Source organism: Perna viridis, chromosome 13 (assembly GCF_037379345.1).
Source record: "Perna viridis isolate PV_CMFRI_1.1 ecotype Kerala chromosome 13, ASM3737934v1, whole genome shotgun sequence".
Lineage (NCBI taxonomy): Eukaryota > Metazoa > Mollusca > Bivalvia > Mytilida > Mytilidae > Perna > Perna viridis.
This window is the reverse complement of record NC_142457.1, coordinates 9,105,193-9,133,183: the sequence shown is the minus strand read 5'-3', so window position 1 is coordinate 9,133,183 and position 27,991 is coordinate 9,105,193. Positions and strand designations below refer to the sequence as shown.

The 27,991-nt window shown below is 32.5% G+C and overlaps 1 protein-coding gene across 1 annotated transcript; it reads right to left on the bottom strand.

Moving 5' to 3' along the window:
* Positions 1-999: 999 nt before the first annotated feature.
* LOC148599474 (scavenger receptor cysteine-rich domain-containing protein DMBT1-like) lies at positions 1,000-21,521 on the bottom strand. The gene is made up of 16 exons (XM_088557315.1): positions 21,411-21,521; positions 20,577-20,612; positions 19,508-19,584; positions 19,078-19,146; positions 16,004-16,103; positions 13,636-13,730; positions 12,000-12,068; positions 9,066-9,231; positions 7,283-7,455; positions 6,916-7,081; positions 5,732-5,865; positions 5,032-5,191; positions 3,648-3,820; positions 2,764-2,932; positions 1,679-1,836; positions 1,000-1,140 (listed from the first exon to the last, which is right to left on the bottom strand). Exons 1-15 carry the CDS (start codon positions 21,472-21,474, stop codon positions 1,700-1,702), a joined length of 1,788 nt encoding a protein of 595 aa, XP_088413441.1. The 5' UTR covers positions 21,475-21,521; the 3' UTR covers positions 1,000-1,140; positions 1,679-1,699.
* Positions 21,522-27,991: the final 6,470 nt, after the last annotated feature.

The following is a 27,991-nucleotide window of genomic DNA, read 5'->3' as shown; positions in this document are numbered from 1 at the left end:
TTTCTGCGAATGAACTACTAAATACTTTTAGTTCATTGTAAGTTTTACGTTTTTTTTTCATATGTTGTCGTTTTATCTCTCAAAATATGCAATGTTTTTTTCTTTATTAATTGTTTGTTTTAACATCTGAATGATATAAGAAATATCTCACCAACTTGTATAACCACATATAAACTTTAAAGTATAGTGTACACTTGCGAATACCTTACCTATTATACACTGTTTTTGATTTGTTTTGTGTTTGATTACAATTTGTTATGAAAATATGTTTTAGGCTAAAAACCACTAATTCCACTTCCAATAGGCTTCTATGCTAATTTCACAATATTCAATGGCTTCTCTGGACTTTACCTTAACTTTAACCTGCAAAGGACTATATATCAGCATGATTCTACATATGTCAGCTCACAATCCTCAGAATGGCATGTGGGGTTAGCAGACTTGCAGTGCAGTACTGGTCACCGGAAGTGAAGGGTCTATAAATAGCATGGGAAATCCCAGTGTTTTCACAAAATAGGGGTATATTTAAAAATCATTATGGAGATTAGGCTTCACATCACAAGAAGCAAAATGCACCTATAAAATGTACAGAAATGTTTTTCCTTTCAGAAACTGTTTAAATTTTTTAAATAAGATGAGAACTTTTTTCACAGCACTACGAGGAACAGGGGTAATTTCTGCGTAGTACTATTTTTGCGTACGTTCCAAATGCTCATTGGTTGAATTGGTGGTTTGTAACCTTTAGCAAGAATTCATAAAAACAGGACGGTATTTTGCAGTCGAAATACTAAAAACAGTTAACAAGACAATGAAAATTTCAATTGTGTTTGTCATTGGATGATATCAGAAGCATGAATCGTTTACTCATTTTAATATGCAAATAAACTTTTGAATGAATAAATATCATAGGGAAAAATCAATTTGAACAATTATTATATATTACACGCACACGAGACCTCATATTATGGCATTAATCTATGTATGCGAACTGTATGTAGCACTAAATCCGGAAAATGTACCTGAAACATCAGAGGTAAATCGAACGAACATGTAGTTACTTGTCGATGTGTATGAAAGATTTGTATGGTTTCCGTTTAGAAAAGCAAGAAGGCTAGTTGAGTTGGTCGATCCATCATAAATCTGGAAAAGAAAATAAATAAAAACAAATCAATAGTAATACATTGCATTTTATCAAATGAATAATTACTAAACATCCTACATTCTTTAAATATCCCTTCTAAAATCAAATGTGAATTCACCATACTACATAACGTCTACTTCATAGTTAAATAATGAAGTACGCAAACATTTGACATTCTTTCTTTCTTATTCTGTTTGTTTTAAATGCAAGTTTGATTGTTGAAAATTAATTAGAAACCCTCGAAAATTTTAATGTGATGTTTCATTAAGTTTGAAACAATTTAAAAATCAATATTACGATCAAGACGTAAGGTTTACGGAAAAGTCTAGGCTAAGGTTGTGATTTCCAAAATTATGAATGCAATTTATCCGACTACTATATCAATTTAGTTTTTGGTGATCGTTGTTGTTTGTCAATTTAGTTGTAATGCGCATGCTTGTTTTGTATGTTGTAATTGTCATTGTTATTTCTAGACACTTTTACAATCAAATATGTATAAATAATTGAAAAGTAATGTTGTAGCATGAAGTTCGTTACCCGAACGAAGTCATAATTCACTTAAGGGATATTCAATGTAACTCTTCTTCCTGACTGTACATGGATAAGAAATTTGCAGTCAGCAAAATTTTCGTAGTTGTTTGGGTAGTGCGGCGAACTAAGCGAACCAGATCCGCTTGTGAAATTCCCTCCACAACCTGTATACGAATATATAGTATCAGTTAATAGATATCAAAATATGAATTATTTACATGTAAATGAAAGAGTGATCAAGGGAACTATGATTTTAGTGGATATCAACAGAATGTAATTAAGGGACAAAACCAAATATGCAAAACAGACAAGCAAAACAAATAATATAAAGCTAAAATAATACATACAAAATAACAAAAGTAAATAAGCAACTCGGACTCCACAAAACATTTGGAGCATGGGCCAGGTGCACCGTTAGGTAAAGCGACCTCTTCTTTTCTAGACACACCCGCCGTTTTGCTCATAAAAAGTCAAGTCCGGGGTAGACGAAAGAGGAAATGTTATTAACTAGCTATTTTATTCTTAACCTATAACTTTAGATAACTATAGATATGCACAAATAGTTTCGATAAAATGAATGAGTAAAAGGTAGGTCTGAATTTATATCAACTTGTTTGCATAATACACAAATCTATTGTCATTACTAACTTATTTGTTTTGCTATTTTGTAAGAAATTTTAGACAATAAATAATAACAATAAATTAATTAATTTGAGATAAATACTGTAATCTGATTGGTTAAAATAATTTTATTATATCTCAATGAATAATAAAAGATATTGACACGCCCCTATTCAGTTAAATTCAGAGCTACTTTTCTCTTGTTTAAAGATAAAAATATGTTTTAAAATTAATTTAAAGTTTAAATGACAGACGGACGAAACAGAAAATCCCGCACCAGACACTAAAGACGTTGTTAATTCAAGTTACTATTTTCTGATTATCATCATGAAGTTGAGGCATGGACAAATATGCTAAATAGGTGTAAAATGATATATGAATATATATATATAAATATATATATATATATATATATATATATATATATATATATATATATATATATATATATAAATAATACAAATACATACCTGTATAAATAGCTCTATATTTGGCAATAAATCCCGGACGAGTTATACTGCCATCAGTTTTAAAAGTTATAAGGACATTGTTACTATGCGATATTATAGTAATTGTTTCATTGTGTTTTCCACTTAATGACTTCATTAAGTAGTTAGATGCAGTACTTCCATCATAAACCTGCATAAAAGTTGAGTAACATGAATTACCAGATGGGTGTGTCATACCTTTTTATCATATACATGATAAAAATAAGTCTATCGTTTAATCAAAATCGCTCAGGTGCAAAAAGTCTCACGGGCTAGTACTATTATATCCGGATTTATTTGGCAACATGTCAGACACAACAAAACTAATACTTTTCAATAGAACACACACATACACATAGAACGTTAATATAGTGAGAAAAAACTTTCCTTTTCCTTTGCCAATGTGATTTTGATCTATGATGCATACATACAGGACAGAATGGAAGACTTATATCATAATGAAGTTCTTCAACCGTCATGTGCATCAGAATGATTATTTAAGTTCTAATCGAATTTTGAGGAAAAAGAAGGTATACTGAAAAACTTTTTCGCACTACATTGAAAGAAAAATATTGACATGCATGAAATAAGATATATCATAGCATTTTTAATATACATGTCGTTTGTTTTTAGCTCTCGGTATATTTTATCCTGGTGACATAAATGCAGTGTGGCTTATAATGATTGATGGTGATACATATTTTCTTATGATTTACTTGCAATTGCAAAAAACAAGAAGTCAGTACGAATAACTCATTCATAATGAACATTCTTCCGTGTCAATTTTTAATTTTGATTTTAATCATTCTCTTGTGTTCAAACAAATTTGCATGATTTTAAATTTTTTAATCATGATAAGTTTTTACCCGGATTTGGTCAGTGGTTTCTGTGTCGATATGAGTAAAGTTCAGTTCAACCACGCGATTGGAATTTACAATAATTCTATATGAACACTCGATGTCATTTTGGTAATGAGATGGGTAGTCCGGGGATTTCACTGTTCCATCCGAGGAAGTGAACACGTGTCTTCCACAATTATCTCAAAAAATTTATATAATATCTACAGCTGTTATGAATTATCAAACTAAGACTCAAAAAGATATTAGAAACTGGCGAATAATTCTTGTCTTAATCTTTATTTGTCACTAGCAAAAAAGACAATAAAGAAAAAGAGAGATAAACAAACTTTAGTCGAAATCGGAACTAAAAAGTTACAGTAAATGAAATGACGTGACATCAAAGAGAACTTTATTTTTATAGTATATTTTAAAGCAATACATACATCTAACTGACAGATTAGAAATTCAATGTCAGGAAATAAATAATAACTTAGTTTTTAAAAGTTGTATGATATTGTTTCATTAGAACGTACATTTGTGACTTTTTAGTCAGGAAGTATATGAATTACAAACGTTTTGCACAACACAAACACGTTGATCTTTACTAATGTTTGAATATGTAAAAGGTCTATTTAACTCTCAAATTACAAAATAAAAGGTATTATAAAGATGTAATATATGAGACTTCAATTTACTATACTCGACGTCAGTTCAAAATCATTTTGATCATTTTCCATTTAATTATAATCTCTTCAGCCTTTCTTTAATCGAGGTCGAGTTGTCTTTCTTTTTTATGCGTTTCTCAGTTTAAGTTTATAAAACTTAACATCAGTAGTTACGATTGATATGAACAATCAAAAATAATTTTATAATTCCTCCATTTTTGTTGCTATGTACGGATTGTTGACAAAATAACTGATAATCGTATTTTTGAATTTCTATGTTTACAAAAATGTAATTTCTCGCGAATTTGAAAATAAACAATCATTTAGTAAGAACCTTAGAAGTATTTTTAGACAAACTAAGGTGGTAAATCTTTTTATTCGTCAAACTACCAACAACCGATATTGTCGTGGTAACAGAATCACGGCCGATTTGAAAATGTAATCATTGTGATCTGAACTTAAAATGTCATCGGATTTTTATCGATTTACATTTTACTGGGAAGCCGTTTTGTGATAGTAATGAGCAAATTATTTAACACATTTTTAATAATCCGTAGGTGTCAATAAAACTGCAAACCAATTTTTCTTTCAAATTTGAACAATATATTATGTATGTGACGCCGAGTATAATGAATGTGACTCCAAACATTAACAAAAGCATTTTAATTTGTAATCCGCTTGGCTCATTGAGGAAAATATTTCGGAAAGTTTGTGTTCTGACAATTATTGTTGTATATAGCACCTACCATTTATTTTATACTCAACCATAAATCCCTTTTGAGCATGACTTCCATCAGTATTGAATAACAGTAACATGGTATGTCCTGTTGAGTTGTATGTAAGATTACGGTGGGTCCCAGAGAGTGATGCTAACTCTGTCTCATTAGTAGTTGGGCCATCGTATATCTAGAATATTTTTTATCATTTTTTTTGCCATTATGTCATAAAATAGATGAATGTACGTTGCGGTCTGAAGTATTACATTTGCTTTAAAATATCATTTGATTTACGGCCACTAAAGATTCTTCTATAACTTCTCGTTACTCCTGTTTTTGTATGCATTAATTAAATAGTTACTACGATTTTGATAGTGTGAAATATCTACACTAAGTGAACGATTAAAACTTGGAATTTGAACACATCGATAAATATCATAAGACCATGATACCAGCGACTGCCGATAGACTTAGCAAAAATGACTACTCGGTAGAAAACGGTATCATTGGAATTAGGATTAAAAGGGAAAAAAACCGCTTTCTTTGCAAAAATTTTCAGCTTTCAGTTTTTGAACATACGATCATGCATGGCATTGTCAATATTAATTGGGAAAGTTTAATGTGAGGGCTGTCTATCCACTTAAATATGTAACTGATTGTTATAAAAGCACCAAGAAGTCACAAATAAACTTACCATTAAATGGTCACAGCATGAGTCAGTAATAATTTATTTTACTGAGAGTGTAATTGTGTATTTTTTTGGAACGTCAATAAGATAACCACAATGTATATTATTTTCGTAGTTGGATGGATATTGTGGTGATGTAAACACTCCAGATAGTGCATGTGAAATCCCACAATTAACTACAAAAGAATTAAACACATAAAATCCATCAATTTTTATAGATGATGGTGTTGTATCACCAAAAAAAGATATTGTATACGTAGTTGTTATAATACAATATTAATAAAAGTTTAAATAAAACATTTTTACTCGAACAGCATTTGGGTTTTCTGAGTTTTTGCTTCAACACCATGATGATTTCAGTTTCAATAGGTTTGATAGCTCAAAGAGTAATCAAGGGAACCAAGGATATAGCGGTAAACAAAAGAATGTTATCCAAGGACAAAGATCAGACATGGAAAACTGACATACACAACAAAGAACATAAAGTAACTAAAATCATACATACAAAGTAACAAAAGTAAATGAGCAACTCGGACTCAACTTAAAACTGGGAGCATGGAGGAATGTTTTCTATATATAGATACTTGTTAGCCTTTGGCTAAATTTCAAATAGAGATCTGTCGTCTGTTTTAAATAAATACAGTGAAGTTTAAATTCTGAAATTCGTAAGAATGGTCTTTTTGTCTCTTCTACCGAAAGTCTGTGCAACGCGAATTCATTTGTGGTTGTCAGAACGTTTTACCTCACGTTATAAATGACACTTATTTTTTTTCTCTCAAATGACTGTAGCTATAAAATACAATACCATACATTAGCAAGAAGTCACAAACACCGCTAGCCCCCTGTAGGAAAAACTATTATTCATGAGATAATGAAGCGTTTTCATGGGGTGGAATAATAGTTTTCTTATTGAAGTTATCAAATAATCAAAGAACATTTTTTTCTAAATTCACAAACATCAAATTACAATTATTTATGAGAGGTGGGTTCAAGGGCTATCGCAAATTATTGGGCATTGAAATGGTACAAAATCGCCAAAATACATTCAAACAAACAAACAAAACATAAAACATGGATAAAGAACTTGTTGTCTGTGATATATAAAAAGTTTTGTTTCTTTAAACACACTTTATTTGTAAGAGTTAAGAATGTTTTCTCGTAAACTATTTAAATGACATACATATGGTTGTCTACATCAGTATTGTAATTTAAACATTTATTAATACCTCTAGTGTTTGAAGTATAAGAAGCCTGAAACCCTGTTGACAAAACACTCCCGTCTGTCGTAAAGTACAAAAACATAGTATTTCCAGTAGACAAAATGTATTTGCTGCCTACTGGCCCATCTAGTACTGCTAACTGTCTTGCCGATGTAGATGAACCATCATAAACCTAAGTGAGTACAAGATATTGTAATAAGATTTTCGAGTTATACTATTATGAAGAGTCATGCATAAACTCTAATGATTTTGAATCGGATGGTGATAATCAAATTTTACGCAATATTGTTTTTCTTCATTTTAGTTGATTTCAACTATTTCAATATCATGATTATATAGTTAAGTAGTTTCTTAAAAGTATAGAAACACTTACCCTTAAATGATCACAACATTTCTCGGTACTAAAGTTTGATATGATCAAATTGATGGTATGGTTCCTGCTCACGTGAATTAGATATGTACATCTAGCGTTGTTTGGATAAACATGTGGATACCCCGGTGAATGGAAGCTCCCTGAGGATGAGTGGAATATATGGTCGCAACTCGCTATAATATGAAATAATTGTAATAATTGAAATAACAAACATTCTGAGATATATTTATATGATAGAATAAATAACAGCGGAATAACACATAAAATCACATTGTTCACTGTGGGCGCCTTTAGCGTTTCGGCACTTCAGACAGTAAATGAACGACCTTAATGGCAACGTAGCGACCCTTGTAAATTGTGACGCAACGGCATAAAAATAAGGTAGCAGTGTAATTTAAATATCGATTGAAAGATTTAATGACAGCTTGAACTTTTGATAAAGTACCCGCCTTTGGCTAGACGCAGTTGCTTGCTCTCAAATAATATTTGAAAAACTTTTCCACTTGTGTCGAAATGTGTATAATTGTCTAAATACGTCACAGTGACCGTTGGATTTGAAAAAAAATGGGCGTTCATTTCATTCATAGATAATCTTTTATGATAAATTTAAAGAAGAGGACGCATGTTTAAAGTACTAACCTATCTAAGAATCGGGCAAAAAGTGTATAAATTGTGGCATATGAAGGACAAACGCAGATATATAATTGCAGTATCTAAGTATTTGTGCCTCATAACCTCCAGAAATAACCAATAAAGTGTTTGAAAAGTTTACCTTTATACATATATTATTCGTCTTAATAGAAGTCAAAAAACAATTAGTAATACCTCTAGTGTTAAAAGTGCAAAAAACCTGAAACCCTGTTAATAAAACACTGCCGTCCGACGGAAAGAACAAAAACATGGTATTTCCAGTAGACGAAATATATTTGCTGCCTACTGATCTTACTGATGGATCGTTAAAAACGATGCGGAACATACAGAACAAAAATAAATAAACGTATAAAAATGTTTAACGTCACCAATTGATTGTAAAATACACATTCGGATAACCGATATCGTTCTTAAGCAATCCAAAATGTTCAAGATCAAGAAATAGATTCTGAAGCTGAATGACACAAAAATTTTTTTTTTTTTTTTTTTTTTTAATCAAAAACTGGAATTGAATGTGGAAAACAATTAAGAAAATGTATAGAATAATTGCAGTTTTAAACTAACATAGAAGTGTTAACAAGGAATTAATTCACGAAAAATCCCAATTAAGTGTCAAACTAGTGCTTGGTAAATATATAGCTTTCAATTAGTAGTTTTTCTAGATACATCCGCAGACATGAAATGTAAAATGCAGAAATATGCTTTGGTTCTAGTTACTATTTATATGAAATTTAAAAATGCTACCTTCTTATATCTTTAGTATGGTTCTTTCTAAAAAAACAAGCAGGGATGATTCATCATATCTCAATATAATCCATGAAACTGTTCAAAAATATATGTTACGTCCTAAAAACAATTATTTATATGTTCATTTCCTCCGATCTGATTGTGAAATATTTTTGAACTGGTTACATGTATAGTGTAAACATTTTGGCGGGAAGTGTCCCTACACTTTTCTGTGGTAGTATGTAACCAAAATTTAATTGTTAATATCTCCAAAGGGCAACTTTCATTTGCACATTCTATGAGGCTTACTGAAGTATTCCCAATCAAAAATATTTGATTAAAAAGATGCATAAATCGCTAATCATAAGCTTCTGCCTAGATCTGAGGCAGAGCTGTAATAAATTACCTATAGTAGTGGTAGTTGTGGTGGTAGTCGTCGTCGGAAAGTCACAAAAACCGTTACAAAGATCATTGAAACAACATCTCGAACATAAAACCGACCTTTTTGAAAGGTTAAATGATCTTTTTTTTCTGCCAACAAATGGGGCGCTTCCTGACATTGCTTGACATACCTACAAAGGTAAAGGCTGCATAAGTCGACAACTGTTGTCCAGAAATATCTATTTGTTTTTGTATTTTGTAATAACATAAAAAATATTTCATACCATAGTAAAATACATAAGTATTAGAAGAAACAATGTTTTGTAGCATTAGTTCATTGTAATTACGTTATAATGGTGCTCCATTTACATAAATAAAACATTTAACAAAAAAATTAACAATGTTATGTCGGACATATCAATACCCAAAGAACAACACTTTTTTTCACTTATGATAAATTATATTATAAAAAATGTATTCAGTAAATATGAAGTTGTTTACTGGATGTGGACATCAATTTCTTGCCAAAAATATGACCGGAAAGTGACAAAAAAGTACATAATTGACAGAACATCAGAACTATGGTAAACGCATTTGTTTTAGATAAAAGTCTGCAGTTTCACAATTGAATCTTTTAAAACTTGATAATTAACTTTCAGTTGTATTTTGAGCCATTGAGAGCCTTTATCATGAAAATGTATAAAGCAGTACACCCTTTAAGTTTAACGGTATTTCATTGATCTTATCGGCATGAAATGAAATATTTATGAGGGTTCGTTTTTCTTTCTTCCGTAATACGCTCCCGAAGGTAGCGTAAATGGCTGTATTATCAACTGGGACATGTATACTTATAGGCAGAAAAGGCATCAATATCCGGTTTGTGCATGTAAATCCAGGAACTAAAAAACAGTACAATGGCAGGTTCAGTTTCGTACAAAAATGTGATTGAGAACAGAACCAGTCTCAGTAGCGTTTTTGGTTAAGTTCTAAACATATCATTTTTTTTCCAAGATGTGGATTGCCAAAATAGTCAACAGAAGGGGCTCCAATGTTTTCGAATATACCATTACCCATAATTATTTACGATTGCCAAAACGACCCAAAGACATTTGGGACCACGACAATCGAACCAATAACCGTGACTAGCGCAATAACGTATATCTGTTATAGTTTTATTATCAACTTGCTTCTGTATACTTATGGCAAGAAAAAACATCAATATCCGGTTTGTGCCTGCATTTGAAGTAGCTAAAAAGCAGCATAATGGCAGCTTTATTTGCGTATACTTGTATGTGTGCGATTGAGAACCAAACCAGTCTCGGAAAATATTGCTAGTTTCGATAATTAAATACAAATCGATTCATAGCTTTTTCAAGATAGGGTTGGCCTTATATTCAGCAGTATGGCGCCTGGATATGAACAAACATAACGTAATCAATATTACCCATAATTATCGGTTGATAAAAATTGCGAAACGAAAATAATCGATATAAGAAAATATCGAAAAGAATCAATTAAATAAAATGAATTAATTCGTTATAAAAACATAATTTAACTGTACAAAAAGAAACAGATTGAAGGGAAACTAAATGCAATAAAAGAAATCTTTTAAGAGGTTTCGCAAACTTAAGAACCATAATTTTAACCAGTGCCGGACGATTCGACCAAAAGACATTTCGGACCACGACAACCAATAATTCCTTATGAACACCAGACAATTCGGCCAATAGACATATCAGACTATGACAATTAGCATAATTGGACAAATATATATCATTACAAAATTTACCATACTTGAAGGTTAATATGGTGTAGGCATTGTCTAAATCAGCGAGCACCGTGAGCTTTACCATACAGGGAGGATATAAGTATAATATATCAAATCAGAGCTTGGAGAATAAATCAAGCAATCGTAATCAACATTTGTTTCTACATTACTTGACTGATAACCAAAACTGTCCACACTGTAGGGAACACATTGAAGATAATTATCATTTCTTGTTATTTTGCAATTATTATGCTCACCACAGGAGGTCACTGTAGTCTGTCTGCTTAGACCTTAACATTATATTGCAGAGAGACATTTAATTTTTCATAAAATATTGATTTTATAAAAAAATAATACTTTATTGATCTATTCATCATGCAATTTAATTATTGCTAGCTAGATATTACAAAAACATTTCAAATCAATTCCATCTTCCTTAATGAATGGATCGATGCATGATGTTTAGTAAACATGAAGTATGCAGAAAATACCTCTTTTGTCAAGATTGAGTTAATAATTTTCAATCTTTGAACTTTATCCATTAATGTTTACAAAAAATGTATATTGATAATATTCTAAAATAAAAAAAAGGGTTTAATTTGAAGATAATGGAAAAGTTATGCATTATAATTTAAATTGCACAGAGCATTTAAAGATATTCACATGATTTGACAACACACACACACACACACACACACACACACACACACACACACACACACACACACACATATATATATATATTGTATCTGCATGTTGTACATGTTGCCTTGTATCAGGGGCGGATCCAGGATTTTAGATAAGGGGGGCGCACAGTAAAATTTTTTTTCAGATTAAATTTTGAAATATTCTTCTACAGTGGGTGAAATGTGGATATCTTTTGTGGTAAAATTAGGGACAAATAAAAGTTTCAACCTAAAAGCGCCAAAATCTATCCCTGACAACCCATGTTTTGCAAATTTTAAGGGGGCGCACGCCCGCCACGTCCCCGCCTGAATCCACCCCTGTGTATGAAGAGGATATATATATGCCTTGCCTGCTATCCAATTCTATTCAATTTATTTATTGAACAAAATATGTTTAAATCATCAATTCCGAGCTGACAAAAATTATCAAATTGTTTTTTATTAATGTTTCTTCAGGAGCGTATTCATCATATTAACATTAAATCTATTCATCCCACTTACTCACATGCATACTTTCACAAGACGTCTTATAAAATCGTTGACCAAATCGTATCATTTCTTGAATGAAGCATCTCTGAAAGAAACATAATTGTCTTTTAACATAATCAAGATATAATACAAACTTATTCTATATTTATTCCCTACCCCCCTCCAAATATATATATATAATTCGCATTGTTTTTCATAATAGTAAGGAACTCAACACTACATTTCCACAATGATAATTAAAGAACGACATTCCACAAGTTTTTACGTACTATCTTGGTTACGTATACTGTTATACATGTATCAAATATATATACTATCGTTACTTTTTCAATACATAATTGATCAAGTAACTGTCTAAAAAAGCTATGATAAAGGACGAATGCCTAATAACATTAATTTTATCTATGATGAACATAATTTTGGAATTACTGACTAATTCCTATATAAGGTGTACTCATTTTCACGCAAAGGATTTTTTGTTTGTTAGGCTAAAAAATCACAAGTGGACATAGTTACATCTGCTATGTACGATATCATATCAATAGAAAGGAAAGGTTAATCTATCTGTTGAATGTTTAAATGACTTTTTCGATAAAGTAGTGATGTTGTGAGTTAAAGGGACGTTATGTTTTTATCATTTTGAGGCGACTTGTTCATAGTTTGTATACTTTTGAATTCGTTTCATTCCCAAGTATTCAGAACTACCCCCAAAATTAGAGCATGTTTTGGTCAAGACAACTATTATCAGACGAATACACATATAGTACGCGGGTAAAGAGTCAACCAATACGGTGATTGTCACTGCTACACTGTGGAATAATCCCCATTTACATAAATTTGGTATTTTATGTTTGTTTATTTGGATTATATGCGAACGAGACACCCGATATCAGAATAAGTTTTGTTACCTCGAATTAACCCTATTATGTGGAATAATTTGTATCCTTGAGAACAATATTTTTTATATTAACGGTTGACCTATAAATACATATAACAATGCACATTTTAGGGTGCAAAAAAATTGTATAACCTATAATAATGATTGAGATGAATTAACCTTTGACTGTATGAACCCTATATCCATTACAAGTGAAACCAATTCTTTTGTACGAGTGTGAAATTTGGGGGTACGGTTACAGTCGTGATATTGAATGTCTCCATTTAAAATTTTGTAAACTTATACTAAAAAAGTCGATTCCAGAATGTATGGCACACGGAGAACTTGGACGGTGACCTCTTGGGGTAGCAATAAAATATTGGGCTAAATCTGAAAGATCCCCGTTTTACTCTACAACCTTGTGTTTTTGAGACATAACTTTCCTTTTATATGGAATAACCAGACTTTTGATAGCAACGAATGACTTGAATAACACTGTAAAACAATCTCCTATAGATTAATTCACACGAACTTGGTATAGCTTGGTACAAACCTCGCCGAAAGCATTAAACTACAGGTTATAAGATAATATAAGATATTTTGAGGACCCTTATTATGGGATTGCCTATTGAAACAAGTATATGGACCAATATAAGTAGAGAAAATTGTATATATAATGTATATGCCTCTCTATACCATGTAATTTTGGGGATTCTGATTATTATATATTATAATGCAATTTGTTTCTCTCTTATTAATTAAATACTTCAATTACCTCGTCTGTTTCACATGTCCGTACTTGTTTACATTGGTGGGGGTCTGTAATTCCATCACAGTTGTAGCAAACTGGACCACTACTCAAATGGAGGTCTGTTGATATTAAAAGTAAAAAAAAGCTTAACATTTCCTCAATAGGTCTACTAAACATTTCAAACAAAAATGCAATATCCGGGATTAGGTATGTTTTTCTGTTTTATTTGTTACCGTTTCCTCTCACATCCATAACGTATTTATAACGTATTTTGATGGCAGTCTCGGTATGGTTGGTGTTTCTTTTCAATATGGAGAGACATATTAGTTAAAAATGGTATGGTTACAAGAGAAATTGGAATCAATGATGGTCCGGAAACGTCCTTGGGCAATTTTTCCTAGTAGAAAATGGAATTCTGATTTGCACTGGTTTAATCCAGTATAAATCAGAATTCGATTTTCAACTAAGACAAATTGAGATATCTGCATTTGCCCGAGGAGAATTCCGGATCGTCCTGACACAAATGAGTGTACATTCATTGAAAAGTTATACTACTAGTAAATAAAGAAAACAAAACTGGAAGTGTGTTGATGTTATATATTAATAAAATAATTATCTAATCATCTTTTATTAAAAAGGTAGTGGTAACATTCTTGATATCAAACTGGTCAGCGATTCTAATTCTGTTGATAAAAAAATTTTAAAAGATGATATTTTGAAAAACAAACTACTACTCTGAAGATGATCTTGTGGATTTAAGGACAGTATGTTTTCCCTGATTAAATCCGACCGAATTTGCCGAAATATCTCACATTCAAGCATGTCAAAGAAATCGCTCAGTTAACAATGACTGTAAACTATCACCCACATTCAATTGTAACGGCAAATGTAACACTATAAGATATCAGAAAGCAATTTGAAAGCTATTATGTTCAACTAAATTCCACAAACAGAATATTACTAAGTGTTGCAATAAGTAAGGTGTTCCTAAAGAAAAATTGATAATTGTTCAAAATAAAAAAATTTATAGGATCCGAAATCCCCCCAAATACAAATAGAGATATCGCAATAATTCATTTTAGTAATTGGAATTCTAATTTGTGCTGGATTTAAACCAGTACAAATCGAAATTCTAATTTCTTCTAGAACAAATTGGAATTCCGATTTGCCCTAGGAGGATTCCGGATTCATACTGGAGTCCAATTTTCCCGGTAACAGTATTAAACACATTTCTTTTACAAACTGAAACATTTTCGTCACTATTTTCGTTACATTGTCCATTACGTTCTATAGCTTAATCAAATATATTGTCAGGATTTATTCCATCGACACATGTGTTTGGATTTTTAAAAAGCTAATAAGAAATTATTTCAAGTATCATTAAATGCAGGCCAAATCAGATTAGAGACGAAAAAGTAACAAAAGTAGCTCTGAAACATTTATTCCACATCTATTATTAAAAACCCAGATGGAGTTGAAAAATGGTAATAATAAACACATTGATTTAAATGAAATCCATTCCTGCACTTTTGGATTAACATGGGTAACTAAAACAAGAGTTTTGGGATATGCAATGTTCCGCTCGTATTGAAAATAGCAGACAGGGATTTTCAAAAGGAATTCAATTATAAAAATTTCGAAATCAGGCCAATTGTTTTTTTTTTTTTTTTATTATTAATTATCATGATTTTTTAGGGTTTGACCTCTTATTATTAAAAAAAAACCGAAAGAAATATCAGAAATCTGATCTTTAAATGCAGGCTAATAACGAATCCAATTTTTTAAAAAATCGAAAAAAATGTTGCCTATATGACCCCTTAGAACTAGAAAACCGTAAAAGTTATCGGAAATGAGACTGTCAAATGCAGAGAGTGATTTTCATAAGGAATCCATTTACAACCAATTTTAAAAATCAGCGTAAAAATGTTAAAAATCGAGTTTTAGGTTGTGGCCCTGTGACCTTTTATATCTCGAAAACCGTAACAGGTGTCTGAAATCAGACTGGAAAATGCAGGCAGGGATTTTTATAAAAAATCTAATGAAAAAATTCGAAATCGGACCCAATATTTCAAAAACTTGATTTTTTAGTGCGTTTCGGAATTTGTACGAAAATAGGTCTACATTGTAAAGAACAGAATTTTACAAAAAGAACAACAAACAAACAAAACAAAAAACAAAAAAAAACAAAAAAAACAAAATACAAAAAACAAAGAAAAAGGAAACAAACAAACAAAACAAAACAAAAAACAAACAAATCAGAGTAATTAGAGTCGGATCAAAAATAATCTCTTATTAATTCTGATGAAAATTCTTTTGATACCATTGGAAGGCCTAAACATTTCTTCTGCAGTCGTGTAAAATTAATTGCTTTACATATACTTAGATAATGTACCTGCAGTACCACAACCCTGTTTGTTACATCCATCGTATGTACAACATTCCCGGCATTTTTCTATATCCGTCAAGTGCGATGAACGTCGTGAACAACATCTCTGTCCAAATAAAGGTAAAAATAGTAATGAATTGGGAATGGTAATGTTTTGTACTGACCGAAAAACGTCAAATAAGACAGTCAAGCATATGATTTGCACCTGACTGTTCTTGCAAAAACTCTCCATTCAAATATGGTCCTTCTAATCACGTCGTTACGGGAGATTTAATCATCATCGAAAACGAATCTCTGCGTAATATCCTTTCTAGAGGTCCCAAGTACCGTGAACCACGCTTCATAAATTGGAATTATAACTTTAAAGTTCTTATGGATGCCGTCGAGGACTATGCAAGAAAATGGATAAAACGATAACAAGAAGACATTGATTCTCTGTCAGAGTGGTTAAAGGCCGTGAGGTCTTTAAATTTGAAACGAATGAAAGTTTTAAGTAGGTCAATGAGTGCCAAGGCTACATCAGTTTTCAAAGACCCCGATGTAGCAAAGACATTGTCTACTATATATGACAAATATGTTGTCGCACCAGCAGACAAAGCCCAAAACAACATTGTTTTTGTCTGCAAAACGTTTTACATCCAATGTTTATTATCAGAGGTAGACCTAGAAAATAATAGCAGTGATAAGACGTATACTGCTACCACACTCTCCAAAGAAGAGATTGTGGAAAACCATCAGACAAATTGTGCTCCTTTACTTGCTGACCTATTCCTTCACTCTTATGAGGCTGACTTTATAGCTGATCTGAACCAAAAGAAACAATATCGTTTGGCTAGATCCTTTAATCTCAGTTTACGCTATATAGATGACGTATTATCTTTAAACAATCCTAATTTCGGGGATTTGATACATTACATCTACCCCAAAGAACTTGAGATAAAGGATACTACAAACACTGTGAAGTCAGCCTCATATCTTGACCTACATTTAGAAATCAATGGTGAAGGAAAACTATTGACCAAATTGTACGATAAACGTGATGACTTTTCATTAAAAATTGTCAACTTTCCTTTCATCTGTGGCAACATCCCTTCAGCATCTGCGTATGGAGTGTTCATATCACAACTCATACGTTATGCCAGAGTTTGCCGAAACTACGCAAACTTTTCGTACCGCGCTAGATCTCTAACATATAGGCTTCTGGAACAGGGTTATGTTGGTACAAGATTGAAGTCATCACGACAGAAGTTTATGGTTGTCATCATGTTCTCGTGGATCGTTATTGTGTAACCATCAGCACCATGAAAACTGATTTATTCAACGGATCATAGTTTTCATTTCCTCGTTTGTCTACCCCGGACTTGACTTTTTATGAGCAACTCGGCGGGTGTTTCTAGAAAAGCAGAGGACGCTTAACCTACCGGTGCACCTGGTACATGCTCCCAGTTTTTAGTGGAGTCCGAGTTGCTCATTTGCATGTGTTACTTTGTATGTATGATTTTAGTTACTTTATGTGTTTTCCATGTCTGGTCTTTGTTCCTGAACTGCATTCTTTTGATTACCGCTATAACCCTGGTTCCCTTGATTACTCTTGCATTCAGAAATTACAATTAAGATTTTCCTGTTCCTCCCTGCCATAACTGGAAGAATACGTTTATATTGCTTTTCCGTTTATATTGGTCTCACCTTCACAATACCCAAAAGTCAGTTTCTGCAAAAACAAAAATTTGGAATGCTGTTCATCAACCAATTTATTTATATAAATTTGACAACAATGCAATATTTTCGGAAGACATTTAGAGAATGCTTCAAGTTCCTTAAAATCAAAATATAGATTAATTTTCTTATCTCGGTCAAACAAATTGTGTTGCAGAGAAATAGTTTATATATAATAACAACAAAGGTTATATACAGTACTCTGGAAAAACGAATTTTCATAGAAATGTATAACCCGATTGATGAAGGGAAGTGGTCACTTCGATCTCATAGGCATTCCAAATGTATTTTGAAAAAATATGCCCTTCTAATATCGACCGATATTTCCAACATTTTAGCATCATCAACTTAAATCCCTAATATATTGAGGAAATTGGCATACGTGTGAAAAATCAAATTTGCTAAGCGTTGTTTTTTTTTCCAGATCTATGCATCAATTAATGTAATCTTAGTAGTACATGGCATGAGATAACTCTCTACGCACACACTCATCAACCAAAGTATGGTTTTTCTATTAGACCTCCCATTTATGAATCTTTTTTTCATAAACGTTCTTCCTTTTTTCCTAAAAACCTGTAGCATTTTGTTGTTTTTTTGTCACTTTGTGTACATCGTTGAGGCAAAAAAAAAATCCATTTTTTTACTCTTCGTATTTTTAATGTATATAAAGCGAAGTAAATTGATGTATTTTTGGTAGCATTAGGCAACCAAATATCACAGCCTTCCAATCATACCAAAATAATTGCGGTAGCATTTGCGATTTGGAGTAAAAGTAAACAAATGTACCCATACTCATCCGAAAAATCACTTAAATTGACATTTTTTAATGTCAAAATACATTTGTATTTTGACTACTTATGCTTCAGTAAAATTGTTTTTTTTTGTATTTTCTATTTAGTACTATCACAGTTGATACACCTGGGTGCTTTTGATTACTTTTGGCGATTTTTGTAGTCTTCACATAAAACAGGGCAAAATGGGATTTTCGATTTTCTCATAAAACGACTACACTTATTACTCAGCCAAAACGTCTAAAATTTGGTACCATTCGATAGATAATTCAATATTTCAACACAATAAAACTACGAAAACCAAATTTTCATGACATAATTTAAAAAAAATTAAAAATAAATAAAAATAATGTATTATATCAGGGCTAACAAAAATTATGAAAGGTGTTTTAGAATTACGTTTTAGGTTTCACCTTTCTCATATTGATTAATACGAGCATGCATAATTGCATTAAATTGAAGTGGTGAAGGTGTTGTAAATATCAGCACACATTTCTGCACTGTTCTGTAAGTTGTATGTGCATAATATAAATCGGTAGTTGGAGACATGTTTCTTAATGAATGTGTACTTACCGTTCGTGCCATACATCCAAGTTTATATACAGTGTTACCAGAACTATCAAACTTTTCTATACTACAAATCTGAATATGAAATATTGTTCATAATTTATTTTTGATATAATTTCTAACATCGATAAATGAACTAAGAAAAAAACGATTGATTGATTTAAACAATTTTATTTAAAAGCATGGTATCTAAAAGTGCAGTCTCCCGTTGTGTATGCATTCATTCTACCATTATTTCCCAGACTCTACCAAGATTTGTGAAGAGTAATTTTAAGACCATATTTAGGAATATTATATTATACAATTGTTCGTCATTTTAAAGAAATTACATGTCATTGCGCACACTAATAAACGTCATTTTTTACTTTTCTCAATATTGTGATGTCGCATAATATAATAAAGAAACAAAGAAACAAGTTTATGCAGATGAACTTACCGAACCTGACGCACATTCAACTACATGCTCACAAAGCAGCGGATTCATTACTGAGTCGCAGCTCAAGCATTGTAGACCTGGAAATATATTGATTTTACAATTACTCGTACCTTGTTGGTCACCTTCTCTTCCAATCTCCCTTTCTAAGTATATTAGGATATAAAGATTTTTTTTTTATTTTAGTGATACAACACTGTAAATGTTTTAACATTTGAAAATCTATACAAGCTTAACGTTTTGTTTTTATATCTTTTGGTTTTGAATGCTGCTGTGTTTGTTATCGTGTGGTCATTTTTCACATCTCAGGTGCACTGGTCTTGCATACTTAGTGCATTGATGGTTTGTAATATTTTATTATTATTATTTTTGTAGGTGTTTTTCAAACAAATGTTTCATATTTTGTTAGCCTGCTTTTTATATGGTCCCCCGCCTTGTGGTGAAAATATTGCTTTTATTTACCACAAAACTTGTATTATGGAAATCAAAAGGATCGGTTAAAAACCTTACTAATATGTACATAAATGTACAAAGAAATAAAAGTAAATGAACAACTCGGACTCCACCAAAAACAGGGTGCACGGGCGTGGTACACTGATAGAGTAAGGTTTGTCTGTTTTTAATAAACACTCACCGAATTAAAATGTCACATCCGGGGTAGACGAATAGCCAAAAAAAAAAAAAATCATGGTGTTATGTAAATTAAGGTATGCCGTAAATCTTTTTGTTGCTAGTGAATGAAAACCAATAACAAGTTGAACAGATGGATAAAGTAAACATCCTACATGTATGGCATGTATTATGCATTTCAGGGCGATACACTGAGTGGGTTTTAATGTACAGGCACACAGGGTCACCAGCCCACTGGAATTATTACATTACTGTTACCCTAAGCAGTCGTCACTCTAGCCCTATATGATGCATGTTTAGTGAGGACGTATTGACGTCTTTTTTATTCGAATTGGCCAGAGTTTCAATCTGCGGCCTTCACTCAAGTGGCAAGTGTGCTATCACGTGAACACCCCACAAGCGGTTGCTAATACATGGATATAAAATAAAATAATTGTTTTACCTTCCGCAGCTCTTAAACAAATCACTGCCACCACTGCTGAAATGTAAAACGTAATTTGAGTTATACAAAGCTAGTTTGGACATGATATGCGCTAGTCAAGGAGTTTTACAAAATTGTTTTGATTTGTTCAAAATATAAAGATAGCTTACTTTTTTGAAATTTATTTATCAGAAAGTTTAATACCTTTTATGCCAATGATAGCTGAAAGTATTCCATGGATGTTGTCTGCTTACTGTTAACTTATAACTTCAATTTAAGACGTTGTTTTATCCACAAATTTCTTTTTTTTTTAAATTTTATCATTCAACTTTCCTGTTTTAGTATGAACACAATATAGTGTTATTTTGTTTTTTTAAGTCATTTGAACTTTCTGACTTTTTTTCAAAAAACCTCACCAAATAAATACTTTGCCTTGCGGGTACGTGAAATAAAATGATTTATTAATTTCCAACTAAGGTAAAATATACGTAGTATAAAAATCCAAATCAAAACGTGCAAAGATGGACAAATTACAGTCCAGAACTTAACGTTTTGTCAAATAAATTGAAACTTAAACTGAATTGGAGCTTGGTATTCTCCCGGCCAATATTCGACGCACAAACCTAACTGAATGTCCCGTTTACTTTATTGGAACTATCTACAATTACATTTTTATGGTCAGAGTTCAATGTGTTGAAAGTTATCTTGGTTATTTTACACGTTGAATATACGTTAAATGACGCGATAACCAAAAGATCTTCTTTCACGAGAAATAAACGACAGAGATATATTTGAAGATAAATAAATTATACATCAGATTGAAGAAATGATTACAACATGCACAGTTTTCCTTACCTACAACCAGAATCATGTTGTACCAAATATAATATCTTTGTTTGAGCCGGCAAATGCAGAACATGCTATTTTTATATTAACGAATCAGGAGGCTCATATTTCCTTTGATAGGGTAATCTGTCCGCAAAGGATTGTCAAGTACTTTTTTTTTTGATAAAATGCAAATAAAAGTTGATAACATATTTAAGAATGTTTGTTTTAAGTCAAGATTGGGTCGACAAAATAATTTTGATTGTGAATACAACTAATTCAAGGTTATATAGAAGATTAGCAATATTAGTGCACGTATATTTTTGACGTATTTATACAACATTTAAATTCCGAATAACAGAGCGGGGTTCGATCATCAATGCCTAATAAAGTCTACTTAACTACTGAACAATTATAACAAACAAAGAGAATGTAAACTTTGCACGATTCAACAATTATTTTTATCCTTACATCTATACCTTATTGACCCAATTCAACTGAAGTGATACTAATACTGCATATAGTGTAGGTCACTGACTGCATAAAATACATAGACTCTGCTTTGTTTGATGATTCCACATCAGATTAAAATGTCGCTAAACTATTCTCAGTACCTATCACCAACAAATGTGTATTCTGCATTCTTTCTCGTGACAAGGAATAATTTAATCTGAGGCATAAAAAAACAAACAAACAAATAAAACAAAAATATGGTTGCTGTATAAACAAATGTATTTACAAATGGTGGTCGATACGTAGTTCAAATCATCGACTAAGCCGCAGATTCTTAATCGTGGCGTCTTAAAGAACCTCGATATCAATTGTCATCAAAATCGGACAACTTTGAATTTTCGAAATTGGTGGCGGCCGTTTTGAAAATGGCGGCCAATACGTAGCTCCGATTGCAAATTGAGTCGCAGATTATTAATCGAGGCGGATCAGAGATCCTAGATATTAATTTTCATCAAAATCGGACTAATTTGATTTTTCGTATGCATTTGCGGCCGTTTTGAAAATTGCGGCCGATGCGTAGCTCAAATTACCAAATGAGTCATCGATTCTCAATCCAGATGGATCAAAGAACCTAGATATCAAATTTCATCAAGATCGGACAAATTTGAATTTTAGATGAGTTTGCGGCCATTTTGAAAATGTACACACTCATTTTTTTCGTGATTTTGTTTGGACTATTATGCTTAATATTTATACCAAGTTTAGTGAAATTCTGATCAGTAGTTTTTGAGATATTTGATGTTCAAATATCTGGTGTAAAAAATGGGTACATTAGTCCGGCGGCCATGTTGAAAAAATGGCGGCAGCTGGAAATTTTTGTTGAGATTCTGCATCTTTCGAAGAGTACTTCTAACTAAGTTTCATCTGAATCGGCCCAGTCACTTTTGAGAAAAAGGGCGGACACTTTCAACAATTTTTATGACAGGAGAATTAAAATAATAATAATAATTAAAATTTACGTTTCCACGAAACGTGTAGAAGTCGCCTTCCGTTTCCTGATCTGTCTTTTGAGAAACATATTGTCAATGGAACTGTTTATTATTATTCGATGCAGCGTAAAGAACGTGGATATCAAATTTCAACGAAACCAGGGGCATGGGAGGAGCTCATGTTTTACGACGACGATGACGACACAAACAAACGCAAAGAGAAGACTTTAAAAGTGATATGACCCGTTGAGCAAAACAATCTCCATTAAAATACACTTGCAATAAAAATGTGACTGCTCCAGACAAGCGTTGCGTCAATGGCGTATTTTTTCAGCGATCGATTAATTCAAAATTAGCAGTATCTAACTTTAACCCCGGTGCTATTAGCTGCTTATCGTGAGGCCTTGCCCAAATTTTCACCCCATAGACAGTGGGCAGCAAAATAGTAGCCCTTTTTTATCAAGAATTCTGCTTTTGTGCATGTTATAGGTCTGGTTTGGGTGTATTAATGTTTTTTTCATTGTTGAAGACCCTCTTACAACGTCAAGACGCAGAAAAGGCATTAAAGTTCTGTTCCTTGATATCGTTTGATTTTCAATGTATCGTGTGAGTTATATCAGACAAACATTCACTTCGCAACCACCCTTTTATATATATATATATGTATATGGGATCAACCCCCAAACTGGGACTTGTTCGCTTGTAATTTTTTAATGGTTGAATTAGGGAGAAAAGTCGATAGGGGACTTTCTAGCATTTTGCTCTATTATTCTGCGTAATTTCTTGTAAGTTATCAAAGAATTACGCCCCATAATGCTTTCAAGTAGGTTATCAAAGTGGTCTCTTGACAAATATTTCGTTTATCTAGCTCAAAATATAACTTGATGTATTTTTGCTCTTAACAACTGTATAAAGTTTTATTTATCAAATGGAAAACGCCGGGGACGAACGGACTGATAGACATACACTCCACTGATTTTTTATGCATAATAAAAAGTTTAGGCTTCATTCACACTTTATCCGAATTTTGCATTTTGCTCTAACAGAACCCTTTTTTACACTATGTAAAAAATAAACTACGTGTGTACTATAACTTTTCAGATTTTGTACTACATTTTGTTAAGTCAATATAAATGAGTGAAAAATGTCATTTCCTGTGTGAATGATGATCCACAGGAAGATGAAGGTGACTGAACTTGAAGTTGATTTAGGTTAATTTCCACTGGTTACTGGTTGGATAGTCTTCTCCGGGATAGTAAAGTACAATTAGTGATATTGAATAGTCTTACGTTAATAATTCCGTTTTTTTTTCATAGTTTTACGGTTAACACATTCCGCTTCAATATACCTGGATGTAGGTGACAGTTGACAACATGCACCATCAATTTCATTTTTGGACAGGGTCAGACAATGATGAGCTATCGTAGTTTCACTATAGTTTCTGTACCTAGCAAAATATGCCAAATTATCGTTTGAATGCGTGCAGCTGGTAAGAAGAAAACAACGGTCGGTGCGACGAACAAAACGGTTTTAGAGCGAGGAGAAGTTGCAAAAAATATATACATACGCTGCATACTGTCATCAAGGAAATAACAAATATTAAAACTTTCTACATGCGAAAGGTATTTGAAAACCAGGAATCCTACTTCGGTATAAACTTCTCAATGCTTAAATATATCAAGTTCTTGAAAGCAATGCAATCCCCGTATAATAGCGTGCAATGTTTCGTCAAAAGTTATGACCAATTAACGCCTTGGTTCAGCATAGAATCAGTTGTAAAACAAGGTTGTCTTATGACGTCAATTCTTCTTGCCATCGATACATTAATGACCTAGCCAAATAAATCAACCGCTTGGACTGTGGTGTCAAGATTGCCAATTTTGTGTTAAGCATACTCTCTCAAGGTTGAAGACATTAAGTTTTTCAATAGCCTCGGCAGTGTGTGATCTCTCGTTTGATCAGTTATTTTACCGTCAATAATTTAAATGAAATTCAAGATGGACAATAACAAATTGACAAGTCCACATAGTTTCCTCTGGTCATTTTAATCTTACTGTGTATTTTTATTTAAAACTAAAAAGAACCCACTTAATTGCCCAAGTCGTAGCTAATTGTTGGGATTAACTTTTGACACTTCAATTGCATGTTTACCGATTAACTTTTACCTGACATTTATCAGCGTGTGTAAAAAGGTAATCTTTTATCGGTGATTACATGTAGTGTGGGTTTAACACTTACATTTTTTTCTTTTTGTGAATAAAACGTTTGCACAGCATTGATTTCTATTCTTTGATGTAACAGATACTCTATGGCCATTGATACAAATATGTAAACGAGATCATGAACTTAGAAATTATAACCAACGTGCTTTTACCATATACGTTTTTGTAATAGACTGAGTATAAAAGAGTAATCAAGGGAACCAAGGTTATAGCGGTAATCAAAAGAATGTAATCTAGGGACAAAGACCAGACATGGAAAACAGACATACACAACAAATAACATAAAGTAACTAAAATCATACATACAAAGTAACAAAAGTAAATGAGCAACTCGAACTCCACTAAAAACTGGGAGCATGGACCAGGTGCACCGGTAGGGTAAGCGTTCTCTGCTTTTCTAGAAACACCCGCCGAGTTGCTCATAGAAAGTCAAGTCTGGGGTAGACAAACGAGGAAAGGAAAACTATGACCCGTTGAATAAATCAGTTTTTATGGTGCTGATGGATACACCATAACGATCCACGAGTTCATGATGACTACCATACAATTTCTGTAGTGATGACCCTGTTCCAGAAGCCTATTTGTTAGAGTTCTAGCGCGATACAAAAAGTCTGCGTAGTTTCGACAAGCTATGTCATAACGTATGAGTTGTGATATGAACACTTCATACGCTGGAGCCGAAGGGATGTTGCCACAGATGAAAGGAAAGTTGACAACTCTGAATGAAAAGTCATCACGTTTGTCGTAAAGTTTGGTCCATAGTTTTCATACTTGGTTGCATTGAATGATATGACCCTTATATTACACATAACGACGTTTCTATTCAAAATTGTGGAACCAAAGACTTGGTAATATGAATACATTTAGCAGGTACTAATTTTTTAGGCAACCGCAAAATAGGGAAAATTAGTGCATCACGAAAATTAATACGTTTACAGTATACGGACTGGTATTTTACAACTAGTTATGACTTTGTTTTGACGAGTTTTTAAACCTAGAATGGGCTATTAAAGAACTTTTTGTTTGTCATTTATCGGAATACATTGTTCGTTTATTAACTATTGGTAATTCGGCTTAAAACTTCTTCTGCAGAAACACATAATAATAAATTCAGATGCCTCTTACCCTTCAGTTTAAAATATATATATACATAAGGACTTTGCGCCGGATGGTATCAATGCGTTCCGACTATCTAAGAATGCAAAATTAACATTACTTTGTGATTCAATATGATGAAATATGGTTTCATACAGTACAAGGGAGGCTGTCAGGCACCCGAAACCGCTCTGAAATCCCTGCTGAAGAGGATTAGGAAAAATAACGGGTGTAAGAACATGGGATTGCAGTAGAGACAAAAAAGTCTCTATCGAAGACATTCAATAAGCACATAGTAGACAAATTCGTCTGTAGCTAAATGTATCAGGAGACGATTAAACTTTGTTTCAGCCTTTCTAGAGGGGAACTATTAAGCCTTTCTTCCATTGTTTGGGGACGTGAAATTTGTTCACTATGTAATAAAACAGAAATGTCAATGTTTTAACAACAATTTTGCCTCCATGAATTAAACGTTCATTGCATATCTTGTCAGGACCACAGGCTTTTTTTTTTCATTTTGAGCTCCTTGATAATATTTTTAATTTCTTACTTATTTATGAAGCCACCAGGTAGAGCTTTTTGATCATCGTCGGAATACTGAGCTTGTATCTAACAGTATTTATTTAGAGTAATCAAGGAAACCAAGGTTTAGCGGAAATCAAAAGAATGTAATCCAGGACAAAGACAAGACATGGAAAACAGACATACACAACAAAAAACATAAAGTAACTAAAATAATACATACAAAGTAACAAAAGCAAATGAGCAACTTGGACTCATCTAAAAACTGGGAGCATGGATCTGGTACATTGGTAAAGTGTCCGCTGCTTTTTCTTGAAACACCAGCCGAGTTGATCATAAAAAGTCAAATCTGGGGCAGACGAAATAGGAAAGGAAAACTATGACAAGTTGAACAAATAAGCATTTATGGCACAAATAGATACACCGTAACGATCCACGAGTTCATGATGATGACCATAAAACTTCTTTAGTGATGACTTCAATCTTGTAGGAACATCACCCTGTTCCAGAAGCCTATTTGTTAGAATTTTAGCGCAATACAAAAGTCTGTGTAGTTTCGGCAAGCTCTGGCATAACGTATGAGTTGTGATATGAACACTCCATACGTAGGTGCTGACGGAAAGTTGACAATTCTGAATGAATAGTCATCATGTTGGTCGTGACGTTTGGTCAATAGTTTTCCTTTACCGTCGAATTCTAAGTGTAGGTCAAGATATGAGGCCGACTTCAAAGTGTCTGTAGTATCCTTTATCTCAAGTTCTTTTGGGTAGATGCGATGTATCAAATCCCCAAAATTAGGATTGTTTCAAGATAATACGTCATCGACATAGCGGAAACTGAGATTAAAGGATCTAGCCAAACGATATTCTTTCTTTCTGATTAGATCAGCTATAAAGTCAGCCTCATAAGAATGAAGGAATAGGTCAACAAGTAGAGAAGCACAATTTGTTCCCATTGGAATTCTGACCGTTTGTTGAAAAACACGTCCACCACACTGGACAAATATGTTGTCGATTAAAAATTCCAGCATTTTGTAAACATCTTCCTCTGCATATTTGCGAGATGATTTGGTTGGAAGAATTTCATACAAAGTATGAGGAATCTCTACCAAGAACAATATATTTGTATCATCGTCGGAAAAGTCCTCCTATACCACTGGGGTTAAATGAAACTACCGAATTAAACGATTCTATTTAATGACATGCATGAATAAATATGATTCTAACACAAATATATAATAAGAATTTAACTGTTTTGTTCCACATTTATCGTAGGCGTGTCTCGTTAACTTCATGGTTTTGAATGAAACTTTACACAAAGTAAAAACAAA

Bases quoted from the DNA above. Each gene is read 5' to 3' on its own strand.
- LOC148599474 (XM_088557315.1), bottom strand. From the start codon at position 21,474: ATGTTCTGCATTTGCCGGCTCAAACAAAGATATTATATTTGGTACAAC. The intron at 7,456-9,065 runs GTAATTTATTAC...TTCATATTATAG, and splicing joins CACAACTACCACTACTATAG to CGAGTTGCGACCATATATTC. The intron at 5,192-5,731 runs TAAATTATTACT...AAAATATTCTAG, and splicing joins CAATTACACTCTCAGTAAAA to ATATACGATGGCCCAACTAC.